This window comes from Diadema setosum, chromosome 1 (assembly GCF_964275005.1).
Source record: "Diadema setosum chromosome 1, eeDiaSeto1, whole genome shotgun sequence".
NCBI lineage: Eukaryota > Metazoa > Echinodermata > Echinoidea > Diadematoida > Diadematidae > Diadema > Diadema setosum.
Window position 1 is genome coordinate 3,631,196 of NC_092685.1, and position 15,205 is coordinate 3,646,400.

Below are 15,205 nucleotides of genomic sequence, written 5' to 3' on the forward strand. Positions count from 1 at the left end.
CATTCACATATAGACAAACCCCTCGTGGGGACACATACATGGTTTTGTATAATTACAAAAATTGAACCAGGTTGATGTATACAGTATACATCTGATGGAATGTTGTGTGGGACCTTGTAGAGCTTGTTAAACAAAGGCCCCCCTTGGCCCCCCCCCCCCCAAAAAAAGAAGAAAAACAACAACAACAACAACAACAACAAACAAACAAAAAACAAACAAAACACTACATGCAGATGAGTGAAAATGATATACAATGTATTGAAAATGAAGGGCTGATCCAAAGGTGAGAAACAAAGACAAGAGGGAAATCGGAAAGGAAGAGAAGAAAAGAAATAAAAATGGAGGGAGTTGTGACACGTTATGCAAGTAGGCATAAATATATCACATAGGTCATAGGCCCTATACTTTCGCCATTGGTTAATAATAATATCATCAATCAACATAAGATGCAAGGTGTTTTTCAAATCTTTGCTTGAACAGTGGCAAATTGAGCTATATAGGATAAAACTGAATTTCGAATGATTACTGTCAGTCACGAGACTTTATAGGCCTATACATTGCTGCTTGACCAGGAAAGAAGGTGGAGGTAGAGAACGCGTTTACACGTTTGACTTCCAGATATTGTGCGCTGGTTGCGCCATTGTAAACTTCTGCTACCTTCAGTCACACTTCTCGGCTCATGAATGCTCTCACGACGCGTTCGGACTGCGCCCACCGACAACTGACACTCCTCCCAGGGCTTGTCTCCCGGCGCGGCGCGGCGGTGTAGGTTCTCGCACCCGGTACTCGTACGTACATGAACTAACGACGATCTATTGCAAGTCATCATATCTACGGCCACACAGACAGCGGGGAACATCAGGATTTCCAGAGACTGACATTCAATACTGAAACAGATTGCCAGATAGTTCATCAAACATGTCTGAAGAAACACAACAGGAGACGCCTGCTGAACAAGCACCAGTCGAAGAAACAGCACCAGCGCCTCAGCCTCACGAGAGGAAGACGCAACCAGACGAAGACGACGATGACCCAGTTGATGCTATGATAAAAAAGACCGGTTGTTTGGAGCTTCATTATGCTGTCCAGGTATGTCGGAGTAGCATTACAATAAATAATATCATTTCTCTTGTCTGGAGTGAGATGATGTTGACTAGTTTGTCGAGGAGACCACATTGCAGCTGTATTGCAAGATCTAAACTTGATATTCTTGGATTTTAACAATTAATCTTTGCCACAACTGTGACAAGTGTATTGTGTCCAACGCAACAGTCTCTGGAATCAAAATGAAACTTACGTATACGACATGTAAAGAAACTTTATCTCGGAGAATATAAATGCATGAGTAGAAGTTTGAATGAAGTCAGACACGACACAAACAAAGTTATGATGCGAATATTATATCTACTCTATCAACACTAGTGATCCACCATTAATTGGCACAATTTAAAACTAATCTAAAGCAATTTAACTACTTGTACAAGAGAATTCGATCATGAATGTATGATGAGGCGATCATGACACACACACAGGCAGCTCAATGGAAGCTCATCACAGTTTCTTTTGATGGATGTATGCGGTCATTATGGTAATCAACATCAACTGGGAATCCAGGAAAATGTGCAGACAAGTTACTGCGGTCTTGTCATCTTCCTGGATATCACTTCTTTTCTGTGCAAATAAAGTTTACACTATTTTCGATTCTTTTTGCATCTCGCTAACATAATGCAATACAGTTATGCGTAACAGTTAACAAGTCATGGTAATGTTAACATACACCACTGAAGGTGAGACACATTAACAGTACAAAGCAGGCACATCCAAAAATACTACAATCAAATCCAATATACAGCATCATCAAAACAACTTAGGGCCTACCGTTTGTCTGAATTTCCTTCGTACAGGTGAATCTTGGCTTAATTGAGTCAAAGTGAGCAGTGGCGGATCCAGGAATTCCGTAAAGGGGAGGCACCTTTACAAAATTAACGGGGATGCTACTCCTCCCCCTATTTTTTTTTCTGTTTATTTCTTTTGTTTTAACAAAAAAATAAAAGAGGGGACGTGCGCCCAGTGTGCCCCTCTCTGGATCCGCCACTGGTGAGAAAATTTTTATGCAAGGCACTTTAATTTTCAAGTACACCATAATTGTACATGTTTTTCTTTTTCATTGCTTCGCTTTGCTCCAAGTGATTCAAACTATCCAATCGTAGATTTGGTTAATTTCTTGGCAAAATAAATGCGAAATAATCCATGCAGTAGCTTTCAGCAATTTTCTTTGCCATAGTCTTAAAATACACAATTAAGTCACTCACATTTGGAATGTCCGTATATGCAAGCTGATGAATTCTTTGTTGCCTTCTCAGGAATGCATGGCAGACAACCGTGATTGGAGAAAGTGTCAAGATCAGGTCGCAGCCTTTGGGAAGTGTATCGGAGATTACACCGTGAGCCAAGCCAAAGAGGCAGCCGCTGAATAATAATGCCAAAGTATGGAGCCGTGCTGGGGAAAGCTGTCAGCTAATGGAGTCATTCTTGGTATGAATCTCAGCTTTCTGTGATATCATGCATTTTTCATTGTTATTTCCCTTTTGTTTCATCATTTTGTTTCTTGTTATTTCAACACGTAATGACATATTGCATGAAACAAAATTCTGTTATGGAATTTTTGTTTCAGATACATAACTAAACAAAAAACAAAAAAGAAACAAGGGGGAGGGGGAAACAACTGTCTCTTCATTTTCTCTTTTTCCCATTTGTAGAGGTCCTATTGTAGCTTACAGCATATATTTTGGTCTATAATGGATATTTAGGTTTTTAAATTGTGTATCTGTAAATGGTGATCGACTGATGGATAAATGCCTGCTCTGAGTCTTATTCCTTCTAGTGCAGGCAAGAGATGACAAATTAATAAGCTGACCTTGACAGTTCAGTGCATAGATATAAATATGAATATGGTGTATGGTTAATTATTTTTTGCTCCTTCTGCTTTCTTAGATACACTTTACTAGCAACTTTGACTCATATTGACTTTACTTCTTAAAAAATATAAAGATGAATGTTGAGTTCTGTGACATGTTTTTTTTTTTTTTCAGTTTGGCTACATGATGGATCTTTCATTATATTTCTGTGGTATTTTCATTTAATTTGCAGATTTGCTTCAAGATGGAAAGGCTTACAACCCATTGAAAGGCACAGCTCTAGTTTGCTTCCATTTCAATGCTAGAAGAATCTTCATCTCCTGTCCTGTCTTTCTACATTCTATGGTTTCCATGGCAACTTAGTTTAATTCTCTATACAGAATGTCTAGTCATTTTTGTACATTACTGGTGTGTGAGCATAGACTTATGATATACCTGCCAATGCTACCAATATAAGTAATGTTGGTAATTGGGAGAGAGACTTTATTAACAATAGGTGATCAAATCATTCAAAGATGTACAAGTTGTATAACACAGTAACTTTCCACCAATATTGTGCCAATTTTTGTTCTTCAGTGCAATGTGCTGTAGGATACTGTATTGTATCACCATTTCAACAATGCTGTAGTTGTTGAATTTTTGGTCGTTTTTACATGCGGAATGATTCAGCAGTTTCACCATCTTGCAGAGTACAACACTGATGCTACAGGGATGTTTCCCCTAAAAAAAATCAGGCAAAATGGGTTTAAAAAGGAAAAATATGTAGATAAAGGAAGAGTAGGCAAGATCCAGCACATTTCTTGTAATGGTAAAGTTGCTTGACATTTTAGAATGGCACTTCAAATAGACTGAACATTTCAGTCTTAGAAGAGGTTAGTTATTAAGAACCTATCAATGACATCAGTGATAACCATGTTTGTCCTTCTTTGAAGCATTTAAGCTGATGTCACAAGTGTGTCCAGTGTGCTTGGTCGAACACATTGACCGAGTTACTTGTAGAACAATTGGTGGTGTGAACAAGCAACAAACTGACAAAGAATAGATTACTGAGTAATCCTAAGGTTCTGCATTCATTCTCGGAAAAGTGAAAAGCAAATGAAAGTTTATCAAATTATGTCATACAAATTTAATTTGACAGACATGAGATTTAAAACTTCTGGACGAGTTGTGGTAGGAAATGTGTGTCTTTGCCTCCATCTACTTACTGTTGCAAGACAATTTCGAAGTTCAATTAGTTTTACTTCATCTTTGTACAGCCTCCAAATCACACTTAGGGATGTACATGTAGTAGATTTGCATAATGAAAATAATACACAAGATGTGAATGTGAACACTCGTAACATGGGGCAGGAGTGTTAAGAGTGTACCTTCATTATGCAATCGAATGTTGATAACATGTTTTATGGCTTAGTCTGTGTACTCAGTATTGCATAAGATGTATATTTTAGAGCAAGTTACTGTCAAACAGATCAATCCAGAGTGACTGCACCATATCAATTTTTACCATGTCTTCCAGTTGCTGTATGATACAGTGGAACTCCGTCATAGCAAGGTCGGATATAGCGACATACCTGATATAATGAGGTCATTTTGCAGGTCCTATATGCCATTCCTTCTATATCCTTATATTTTTATCCCTGATGTGAGAAGATATCTGCTGTAATGAGGAAATTTCAGCGGTCATGAGCAGCTTGTTATAACAAGGTTCCCCTGTAGTAGTATATTTGTGTGTGTGTGTGTGTGTGTGTGTGTCTGACCCCATCCTCACAAAAACATGTACAGTGTAGCTGGTCTGGATACAAATCTCTTTGATGTATCATTGTGGCAAGATTTTCAGTGTACTCAAAATATATTGCTTATCATTCATCATGGGCAATCATCAAGTAGCCTTGATCATGAAATGTACAATTTGTGTATTTTTTTTTTTTCTAATTTAAACATGATGGATTGAAAGCATTCCAAATGAATCTTTTCTGGTGCTGGTTCACAATAGTGTTAACACTGACTGTGGTACAACATGATGCTGTGGCTAAGCCAATAGCGAAATGGATCATGGATCAAGCATAGTGAGTTTGTATATATCTTAATTCAAAAACATTGTGGTAGATGTAGTGACACTTATCTATTATAATCCCCCTGTACTTGATAGCAGCATTAGCTGTAACTGTTTTCTCTCCTCCAGTAATATTTGTGCTACATTTTCTCAGTGCAATCTTTGTATTAAAGAGTCACAGTCGATAGTAACCTCTCTTGAAAAACATCAATTTCAAGATGCAGTATCCACCTGTACAGCAGTCCATTATCAGGTGACTTTGACGACCAATCAAAGCCCAGCATTCAGTACCCATGTCTGAGTTCAAACAGCACTGCAGATGCAACGGACAGGCAGTAATGCACACCACCATTGAAAGACATGTTTGTAGAAAATGAAAAGGAAGCCACAAATTGTCACCAGTTCAGCTCAAGTTTGTGAGATTTATTCATATGATCAGCAGAGAAAGGCTGCACAGGCATTAGTGCACAAAGCAATACAAATGTTCACAGTGACTGGAGAGTATATCGCCTAAACCAACGAACCAGAGACTGGTAGACGGATGGATATGCATAATCTTTCTTTTGATATGAAATAAGATGACGAAATGGTACAGGGGAGAATGAATAATACATAGAGGGTCATTATATTAATGTTCAAAAGCAATTTACATTGCTCTTGAAGCTACATGCACATTCTTTTTTTTTTTTGATACTATAAACAAATGTTAGTAAGACACATAATATACTGATTTGTAAAGATGCTAGGAAATTATGTAGCACAGGAGTATGCGATTTGTCTTCATAAGAAAGAATTACCTTGATAAAAAAGGATGATTTTAATGGCAAACCAACTCCCACAGGACCAGGAGTTGTTAACATCCAGTCTACCTCATCAGATATTGTGCATCAACCCTCAAAGAGGAGTTACGGAACAAGTGCATACTGTATCATGATTAAAGAACATGCATACCATCTTAATATCCAGTGTTATCTGTTCAACTTTGAATGAGTCAGAACATGCTTTATGGTATCAACTGTGCCTTTAAATACAAGTGACAATATTGATAGCTACAGGCACTCAACAAATTCATTGATATTCTGATGTCTGTACGTATTTATGAAAAGAATCTTGTAGCATGGTTGGTAATAAAGCTTTTCACAAACTTGATATTATCAATGATGCCTAGTCGTATCTTAAAGTATTATCTGTCAGTAAAGCTGAGAACAAAAATATTTGTGAGAAATAGAGTGGAAATTATATGAATTTTTCACAGAAAGCATAAAGCTATATCTATAAGACTACAATAATACATAAAGCGACTATTTACACTAACTCGGCAAGCACAAACACACATACAGTAAAACAATAAAATTTCCAAATTCTAAAATAATTTTTTTGACAATAAAAATTCAAATTTCAGATGTTAATGATGATTACAATTCCAGATAACTCTCATATTCCTACAAATTGATTAAGTTCCATTTTTATGTACATTTCTCAATATATATATACATTATTATGTAGAAAAGAAGCTCAAATATTTGGTCCCCATAGAAATACTATATGATAGAAAATTCTAGTATAAATTTTACACCTTTAATACAGTCATGCTATATACCTAGAATGCCATCAAAGAAAAGTAACATAGAGATACATTGTGAAGTAACATTGCTTTTATGCTGTCTACCATTCCACATATAAGTCATAAATTACAGTACATAGTACATACAATTCAGCTTGTTTGCTACAGGTAAAATCAGGTGATAACTCTAGAACCTTTATGCACTGTACCTTACTGGAGATAACCTTACATGTCTGATAAGTTCACATAAAATGATCAATGTCTGCCCATCAACAACTCTTTGTGCATGTTGCTATGTTGTTTTAATTTAAATATTCCACAAGGAAAGCACTTGCACAAGCACTTTGAGCCCCATCAAAGGTAGACAGGTTGTCTTTGTACAGATGGGTTTTATATCTGCCATATAATTTGCCACTCTTGCTGAAATTATGTAAACATTTACAGCTGAAGGGGTGTGTAAGTGTGTGGATGTATAAATGCCTTCAAACCTGGGCCCAGTGGTTAGAAACTTTGTATTAAAATGCAACTTGAAAAATCAAACACAAGTCCCCAAAATTGCCCACAAGTTTGCAGTCAAACACAAGTCTCTTCCAGCAACGAAACGCCAGGATCAAACACAATAAATAGGTGGTGGATTGTATGAAAACAAGTTTGTTAAGGGTATACCCAGGTGCATGTTTTGCAGGATGCTCTACAGTGTTAGTATACACATTATGATGCAAGATCATGAAGTCCGATCTCTTGGAAAGATTTTTTGCTTGTAGGTCCATCACTTAATGGTTAAACAAACAAACAAACAAACAAAAATAGGAGGTTAAAGAGGTCTGAATTTAAGATTTTAATATGTGGGGTGTGTGTGAGTGTGTGTATACAATGTGTGTGTGTGTATACAATGTGTGTGTGTGTGTGTGTGTGTGTGTGTGTGTGTGTGTGAGTGTGTGTGTGAGACCTGCCTAACACACTGAGACAAATGGATACCTTGCAGTGTAGCTCTATGTTTCGTCCAAGGCACCAAGATACTAACCAAACTGTCCTTGCCGACAGTTATTTCATTTTAGGTCACAATAACAAGACTGAGTCCCTTTAAATCCAAGGAGAAAAGCTGTTCATGAGAAGATGGTTTTAGGGTGTACGTGTGTGTTTGTATCTGATAGTATGTAGGTGCAGAATGGTTTGGTATTTTCAAAGTGCTCATATTTCACACTTCATTACTTTGCTTCATAGATGTTAATTTTTGTCACGTGGGCAGTCCAAGAATGATATTCAAACCTACATCAGACAGTACCAATAATCTAAAAAAACAAAAATGTGCCAAAAACTAAATTTGAATTTGAATTTGAATATCCTCTGACCCATTCAAGCAATGTAGAAGACTCTACTAAAGTGCAAAAACATGTGCCAGTCAATTAACAAGTATGAAGAGTTGGAATATTTTAGCAAGTCACTATACTCTTACAATCTTTTCAACTGCTCATGCAATGATGGCCTTCATTTCATTAATACGAAATGCCTGTCATTTTCTGAAGAAGAACATACATTTTCTCATGATAAACTGCATGTCCCTTTGCATTCAGAGTACCCACTTCATTAGAGCCCTGTTCAATATGCTCAGTTCAGTTCAGAACCTGGTACGACAGTTAAATATACCCTGGTTATTTTGCAGCTGCTATGTTTCTGTCATTATGAGGAAGTTTTTTTTTTTTTCTTCTTCTCCAAAATAGTAGGTCAGTACACCTCACATCAACTACAAAACTCTTGTGTGCACTATTCACACCTCATCCACATGAGCTAGCAAGGATACATAAAAATTTTGTTCCTTTCTTTCTCTTCTGTACATACTAATATCTGTGGAGAAGGTTCTTGTATAAGGCAGGTGTTTCCCCAACCTCTTAAAGTGTAGACCATGAAAACATTGCAATGATATCAACCTTATACATTACATTCATTCTTTGGTGGGGAAACACACCCAACAGCATGGGAATGACTTGAAATCTTGATATCATTCAGGAAGTGAGCGGCACTCACTGGACACATCTAGCCAACGCAGTACACCTACTCTGACCGATCTACGGGAAAGTGCAGTATCTATTCAGCTCCTACAGTAAATGCTACATTTCCCACAAACCACTAATAACAAAGAAACAATCCACGCAGAAGGCGCTAACATCTCTTTTCTATAAATATAAAATATGTATGATAGAAATAAGAAAATACATCTACTCTGTTGTCTCTATACAATATAAAATATATGATTCTGGGTCAAAGTAACCCCGTCTGCACATTCAATTGTGCTAACTGCATTTCTGTACTTGTACGTGTATACACATCAAAAACATCGTTAATAGCAGTCTTCCAACTCCCAATCAATCAATGGAATACCTTGCCATTTGCTTGAATTTATACGCAACACTCCAGCCTTACAATTTTACAGATTTACAACATCCAACAGCCTTTCGAGGAAGTGTTTGGGAGAATAAAATTGCCATCTCCCATACAACTCTTGAATAAAATTTGTGTGTGAAGCTAATGACGGAATAAATTCCAGCCAGTTTCAACAACACTACATGGAATCATATACACAGGCTAATGCACTCTTTCCAACCCAGTACATCACATGATCCAGCCAGCGAAGGCAGCAATTAAAGGTCCACTACTTCTCCAGATACAACCGTAATGATGAATCAATGAATATCAGCTTCAAAGGCATTCCTTTGATTAGAACTCTATGGTACCAATCCAAAACCAGGTCCCTCCTTCCCCTGGTCCCTTTTGAAAAAAAGTTCCAATAAAAACAGAACACCACTCTTAGACTTCTTCATGACATCACTTTGTGTGGACAGGACTTGGTCTAACATGCATCACAAGAACTGATTTTTATGTGTGTGTGTCTATGGGTTCCTATCAAAATATGTAATTGAGTGCCATTCCTAGCAAACTATATAATTGAGTGCCAAACTACTGATTACTGTAAAAGTGAACATTTTCACACATTTTGCGCAACCAGAAGCTAACAAGAAAATGTTATGTTAACGTCCTGATTTCACAGAATTAAAAACATGCGAAATTCATCTTACCTGGCCCAGCGCAAATTATTACTCACGCGAAAATATCCACTTTTACAGTAGTACCTTAATCAACTCACTTGATGATATAATCTTCATATCTTTTGTAAATGTTCCTAATCAGCAATGTGTAAATGATGTAAGTTTGATACATTGCAAACGTGAACAGTTTTACGCAAGAACTCAAAATTAACTGACAAAAGATCGGAGTTGACTTTTGATTTTTCTTTGGTTTTTTCAGATAATTTACAACTGATTTATGAAAGCAGCCAATCGTATTTCTTTAAGTAAAAATTCTCAAAAGGGTTCCCATGAAAGCATCACAACTGAATCAGATTGATCAAACTGCTTGTGTGACCTGCACAAAAAAAAAAAGAAAAAGAAATGATGACTCACTAAAAGAACAAACCACACACACGTATACACTGTATTAGTTATCTTTGCCAATCCATGGAAACACGGCCCTTCAGTGTATCTCAAAGAATATAAAGGCAGGAATGTGCCATCAAGTCTTTTGTGCTTTGACCTCCGTAACCAATAAAGAGAAACCTTTAATGCCTTGATACATTCATACATGGGACCAGAACCTGGTGAAACAGCACTACAAGCCATGAAAAGTTAGGTAGCTGAGTTCTAATCAATGGTACATGGCAAAAAATGTGTACATACAATGTACTCTAAAATTCAGTTAGTAAAAACAAATAAACAAACAAACAAGCAAACAAGAATACTCTTCATAAAATGATTTTCTTTCCTTTACTTTTCCACCTTTATGACTTTGCCAAAAATCCTTATTTTTAGTGTTTTCATACCCATATTTTGCAAGATTTTATACAGAATCAGGATTGAAGAGAGAAAACATGTCCTGTATCTATATGTCTATTGTGAGGTCATGGAGAATGAACTTTCCTTTTCTCAATATGACAATCAGGTTTGATGTTCAAGCTTTGATCCAAGGTCCCAACACTTAATTATGATTATCAGCAGATTAGTGTTTGTGGAAAACAGTCTGGTTAGCAAGAGTAAGTCTAAGATATGGACAGTGTCTGAATTTGAGACAATGCCTGCATATATGTCCATGTATCTCTTCCACACATGTCACATCTGTTGAGATTGTTAAGAAATTTCTCATCCTCATGCCTGTGTTCTCCACATATGCAGACAGCAGGAACAAATCAATGTCACACATTACAAAGTATCCAAGACAATATTACACAAGGCTAACCACATGAAACATTAGGAAAGCCTATAATTTCTGTCAAGACATACACTAAAAGTACATCAATCACTGTACTACAGAGATACATGCAAACTTTGCTATTTGTCCCAAGGATGTGCCTCATTCAATTTACATATTTTCCAATGTGATAAAGTCTGAATACAGAAGTGACATACAGGGTGGAAGACAAAACCTGATTATTTCATATTCAGCACCTTGTGCCTTATTTCACTTCCTTCCCGGGTCATTTGAAATGAGGCAATAGCAAATAATTTTGTTTTCCTTAGTGCTTCGTTAAGTGACTTCGACAATCAAATACAAATGTGACTACAGTATAATTCTTGTTCATGTACCTGATTGAGAGAGCAAACTTTGTTTTTGCATATTATGCTCACTGTGATATCCCAACAATTAGTTGTATTTCACAGAAGCATTCAAACATTAGCAGAATCATTATATGTTCTCAACATGAATATCTCATATCATATTTGACTTGAGTAATTACTGCACAGTAAAGTTCTGGCTAGCTTGTGAAAAGGAGAAGAAAGGAGAAGAAAGAAGAAGAAGACGAAGAAGATTAAGAATAAGAATGCTAGTGCTTGTGAAAACGATAACATGTAACAGTCCGGATGTCATGTCATTCACTCTTGGTTCACTGAGTGTTAGTTATTACAGCTGTAAACAAGTGTCCCATGATGTGCCAAGAAGTCGGCAAGAACTGGTATTAAACTGACTCACCATTCAAAGCCTCTAATATTGAGGGGAATGACATACTATACCATCTCAAATACTCCAGATTACCACCTTTTGCACTTTCGCTACCAAAACAGGGTATCAGTAATATAACACCCTCTACACACAGACCACTTTTGTGAGTATACATTTTGCTGCTATAAACAGCATCCCCTGTTTCTGACGGTCTTCTTTCTTTTCTTTTTTTTGGTCAAAAAGTGCAGTTAATGTGGTAACCACACTTCATGCCTTTTAATAATCAACTCAGTCAATATTCAAGTTAATATACTGGTTTACTATGACTAGTGAAGCACTTACCAAGCATAATGTCTGCAAAATTCATGGCACAATGACCGCATTCATAAAAATGATACCTAAGTTGACACTTTTGCAGTATCCATCTGTAGCTCAGGCTGGGTTTGTATACATGCACAGAGACACAGAATGTCATATTTGCAATAACATCGATAAAAAATGGCATCAATGGAAACTAGTGATGCATCAATATGTCATTCAGATTTAGATGACTGTGATCACCTGATCCATCTGAACCTGCTTTTTCTCCAATCACAAATCAAAAAGTGGAACTGCATCCCACAAAACTTGCATAGAGCACTTTGTCAAAGAAAAACACAAAAAACCTTGTTCTTGGGCTAATCTATGGCGAGAGTTTACTTTTCATCCCAGATATTTTTAGCCACAAAAATCAAGAAATCTGGAAGCCCTCGAACCATGTCATTTTTAGTCCATTACACAAAACATAGAGAAAAAAACCTTGAAAGTGAACAAGGGAAACTAATGAGACAATTTGGGATTGGGGCAGCAGAAAATATATGAAATGCATTACAAATATACAGCACTTTATTCTAGCGCTAGGCCATTAATTATTTGGTTTAGAAGAATAAATTTGATGATGTGTGTCCGACTTCTGTTTATGTAGTATTTCATCATCAATCTGTCTTTCTCAATAACCATTTAAGGCACATACAGACTCTTCACGATCCCATAAGAAATGATATTGGAAACAATGATAAACTAGCATCAGTTTCTCTTAAAGGGAACTTCAACACTAATGTGCAGATATTAACCTCATCAAAATGCCAGTCAGCAGATAAGCATTCATCATCTGTCATGATTTGACAGGTATCAATACTACACCAGAATTACCAGTAGGTGCAAAATGCATTTTTGATTTTCGGAAAAGCTTTACGCAGTAATCAAGTTTGTTCGCACTGTGACATACCAAAAAAAAAATCATAATCATTATCACACAGGTCCATGTCAGTTCAATCCCCATTGTTTTTCAATGCCCTTAAAAACCAATTTTACAAACAGGCCAAGTTTTATCAAGAAAACAAGTTCTTTTTTTTGTGTGTGCACTGAACAAATGATCACTCAAATTCACTTGATGATAATTACATGTGCCTTTTACATTGGCAAGATAAAATGGTAACTTGAAATAGACTTTTCTGTACCAAACCTCTGTTGAAAATGGAAATTACTCAATGTCGTTAGACAGTATAAATTTTGAACAATGAATTAATTCTATTAAAGTCAATGTGTTGAAATGAATATATCGTGTATGTCTTCTTTAATAATTAAAAAAAAATGATTAAAAAAAATCTTGAGCTTTCTTGACCGTGCCACAAAAGATCAGTCCCCAGTGTCAAGAATTATTATGAAAGACAACTGCCAATCTTGAAGAACACTGCTCTTTAAGAAGCGACACCACCATATCTGCTTCGAAGAAGCATCACTTCCTGACAATAGCTTGAACTTGTAGAGTGATAACCTCAAATAATTTATTAAATAACAATTCACAGACAGATTATCTAATGATGCAATACCATTCATGTTCTCATCAAATGGACAAGTAGAATTTTGGTAATAGGAAAAGATGAAGTTTGATGATGGCTGCATTGTAAGAGTTTATCTCATTAAGGAGTCATGCTTGACACATACAGAAAACAAATGAGAAACATCACATTTGTCCCAAGTTACTTCAATGCTAGTCTATGACAGAGTCATTCAATCAACCAAACAACCAATTAATCAATCAACAATACAAGATTCCTCAACGTACATATGCAACAGAAATACATGCCATGTTATTGCTTGCATTCAAACCACATAAATACTGATTTGGTTCCAAGTGCAATCTTTTACGCTGCAATAGAAGTCGGGCATTTCATCCAACCAATCAATAAATGAAAAACTCCAATTTTATCGATAGACCATAGTATATAAGAAAGAGTAGTGAATTCAAACTCACTCAAACAGTAAACTTACAAGGTGTCCCTCTTTATCTTCATTGTCAACAATCATCTTTACTGTCTTGTCTGCAGGTTGGAGAAACATTTCTGTCCATGTGATGATACACCAGCATATTGTTCTCATTACCTTCCTCTCTTTGTAACAATGTCCTTAACTTGTCATCAACTCATCCTTTGCTATTTCTTGCCTCTGCAGGTAATGGATAATCAGTTATAAGTTATATTCAAACGATGACACACAAACATTGACACACAAATGCACACATACTCCCTTGCAAACATCACCAAACTTATTAGTACAATATAAAAAAATGAGTTCTGAGGTGAAATCATGACGCCAGCCCTGACAGGGTCACTCTTAGGTCCTCGCAAGTCTTCCAGGCCTGAAATCACGTAGCGGATGGGTCCTCACTGATGGTTGGTAAATGGGGATGGTGGGGGTGTGTCATGGCCCCTGCTGGCTGCTGGTGCATTGTCCTTGGTACTGTATGGAGCATTAGGGGCAGGGCAGGCTGAGACCCTGGATATTGCACAGCATAATACTCCGGGAGGGTGCTGGTAGAGCTCAAATGTGGCTGTTGGACAGAGTGTGGATGCGTGGAAGGTTCTAGAACTGAAGAGTACTCGCAACCACCACCCTGAGATATAATGCGCAACTTAGGTATACCGGCAGTCATCGTCTGCCCTTCCAGTGTTGGGGTACACTGAGTCTGGGTTTCATAGCCAGAATCTTCAGGGGATCCTTCAGAGGATGTCTTGGTTGGTTCAAATGCTGGTATTGGAAGGGTTGGTGAAAATCCTAGCGAGTCTGAGCTGAGGAAAGGCTCAACCTTTCCTGGGGCCTGTCGACCATGACTGGGAAGCTGCTGGCCTGATGGAGCAGCCACGGCAATCGAGGTCGAGGTGGTGGTGGCGAAGGAGAGGGAAGTTAGCGTGGTAGTGGGAGGGTGCAGGAGTGGGTTGATGAAAGGTGTCTGGGTGGTGCTGCTCTCCTGGGAAGACCCCTGGGAGTGGGTGCTCTCGCTGGAGCTGCTCCGAGTCTCCGTTGAAGAGTCCTTCTTCTGTTTACGCCGCTTTGCGAGGGGAGCGTTGGAGACATCTGTGAGGAGGAACCCCTCTCGCTGGGCAGTGTGGAAGGCGCGCATCGTGGCCTTTACTCGTCGCTGTATGGAGGCACATGAACTCAGGACATCAGGAGTCATTAGCGGGGTTGAAGAAGATGAGATCTGGCCCTGAATCCACTCATTCTGGGCGAGGTCAGTGGTGGTCATTCGCCTCATTGGATCAACAGTGAGAAGACCTAGAAAGGGAAGGTAAGGAGTGATATACAAAGTTGTCACTGTTACCAAGTCAGTCTTACCAACTGTCCATTCATGCTGTCAGA

General features: G+C 37.7%; 2 protein-coding genes across 2 annotated transcripts in view; one reads left to right on the top strand and one right to left on the bottom strand.

Moving 5' to 3' along the window:
• The first annotated feature begins 816 nt into the window (after window positions 1-816).
• On the top strand, window positions 817-2,527 carry LOC140246617 (uncharacterized). The gene is made up of 2 exons (XM_072325962.1): window positions 817-1,089; window positions 2,364-2,527. Exons 1-2 carry the CDS (start codon window positions 919-921, stop codon window positions 2,475-2,477), a joined length of 285 nt encoding a protein of 94 aa, XP_072182063.1. The 5' UTR covers window positions 817-918; the 3' UTR covers window positions 2,478-2,527.
• A 10,730-nt stretch (window positions 2,528-13,257) lies between these two features.
• The window catches only part of LOC140246628 (ribosomal protein S6 kinase alpha-5-like), an 85,786-nt gene continuing 83,838 nt past the window's right edge, over window positions 13,258-15,205 (bottom strand). The window contains exon 15 of the mRNA XM_072325973.1: window positions 13,258-15,121. Coding sequence (XP_072182074.1) covers window positions 14,211-15,121 — 911 coding nt within the window. The 3' untranslated portion in view covers window positions 13,258-14,210. The remainder of the gene's footprint in view (window positions 15,122-15,205) is intronic.

Coding starts and splice junctions, on each gene's coding strand:
- LOC140246617 (XM_072325962.1), top strand. CDS start 919: ATGTCTGAAGAAACACAACAGGAGACGCCTGCTGAACAAGCACCAGTC. Junction 1,090..2,363: donor AGCTTCATTATGCTGTCCAG/GTATGTCGGAGT, acceptor TTGCCTTCTCAG/GAATGCATGGCAGACAACCG.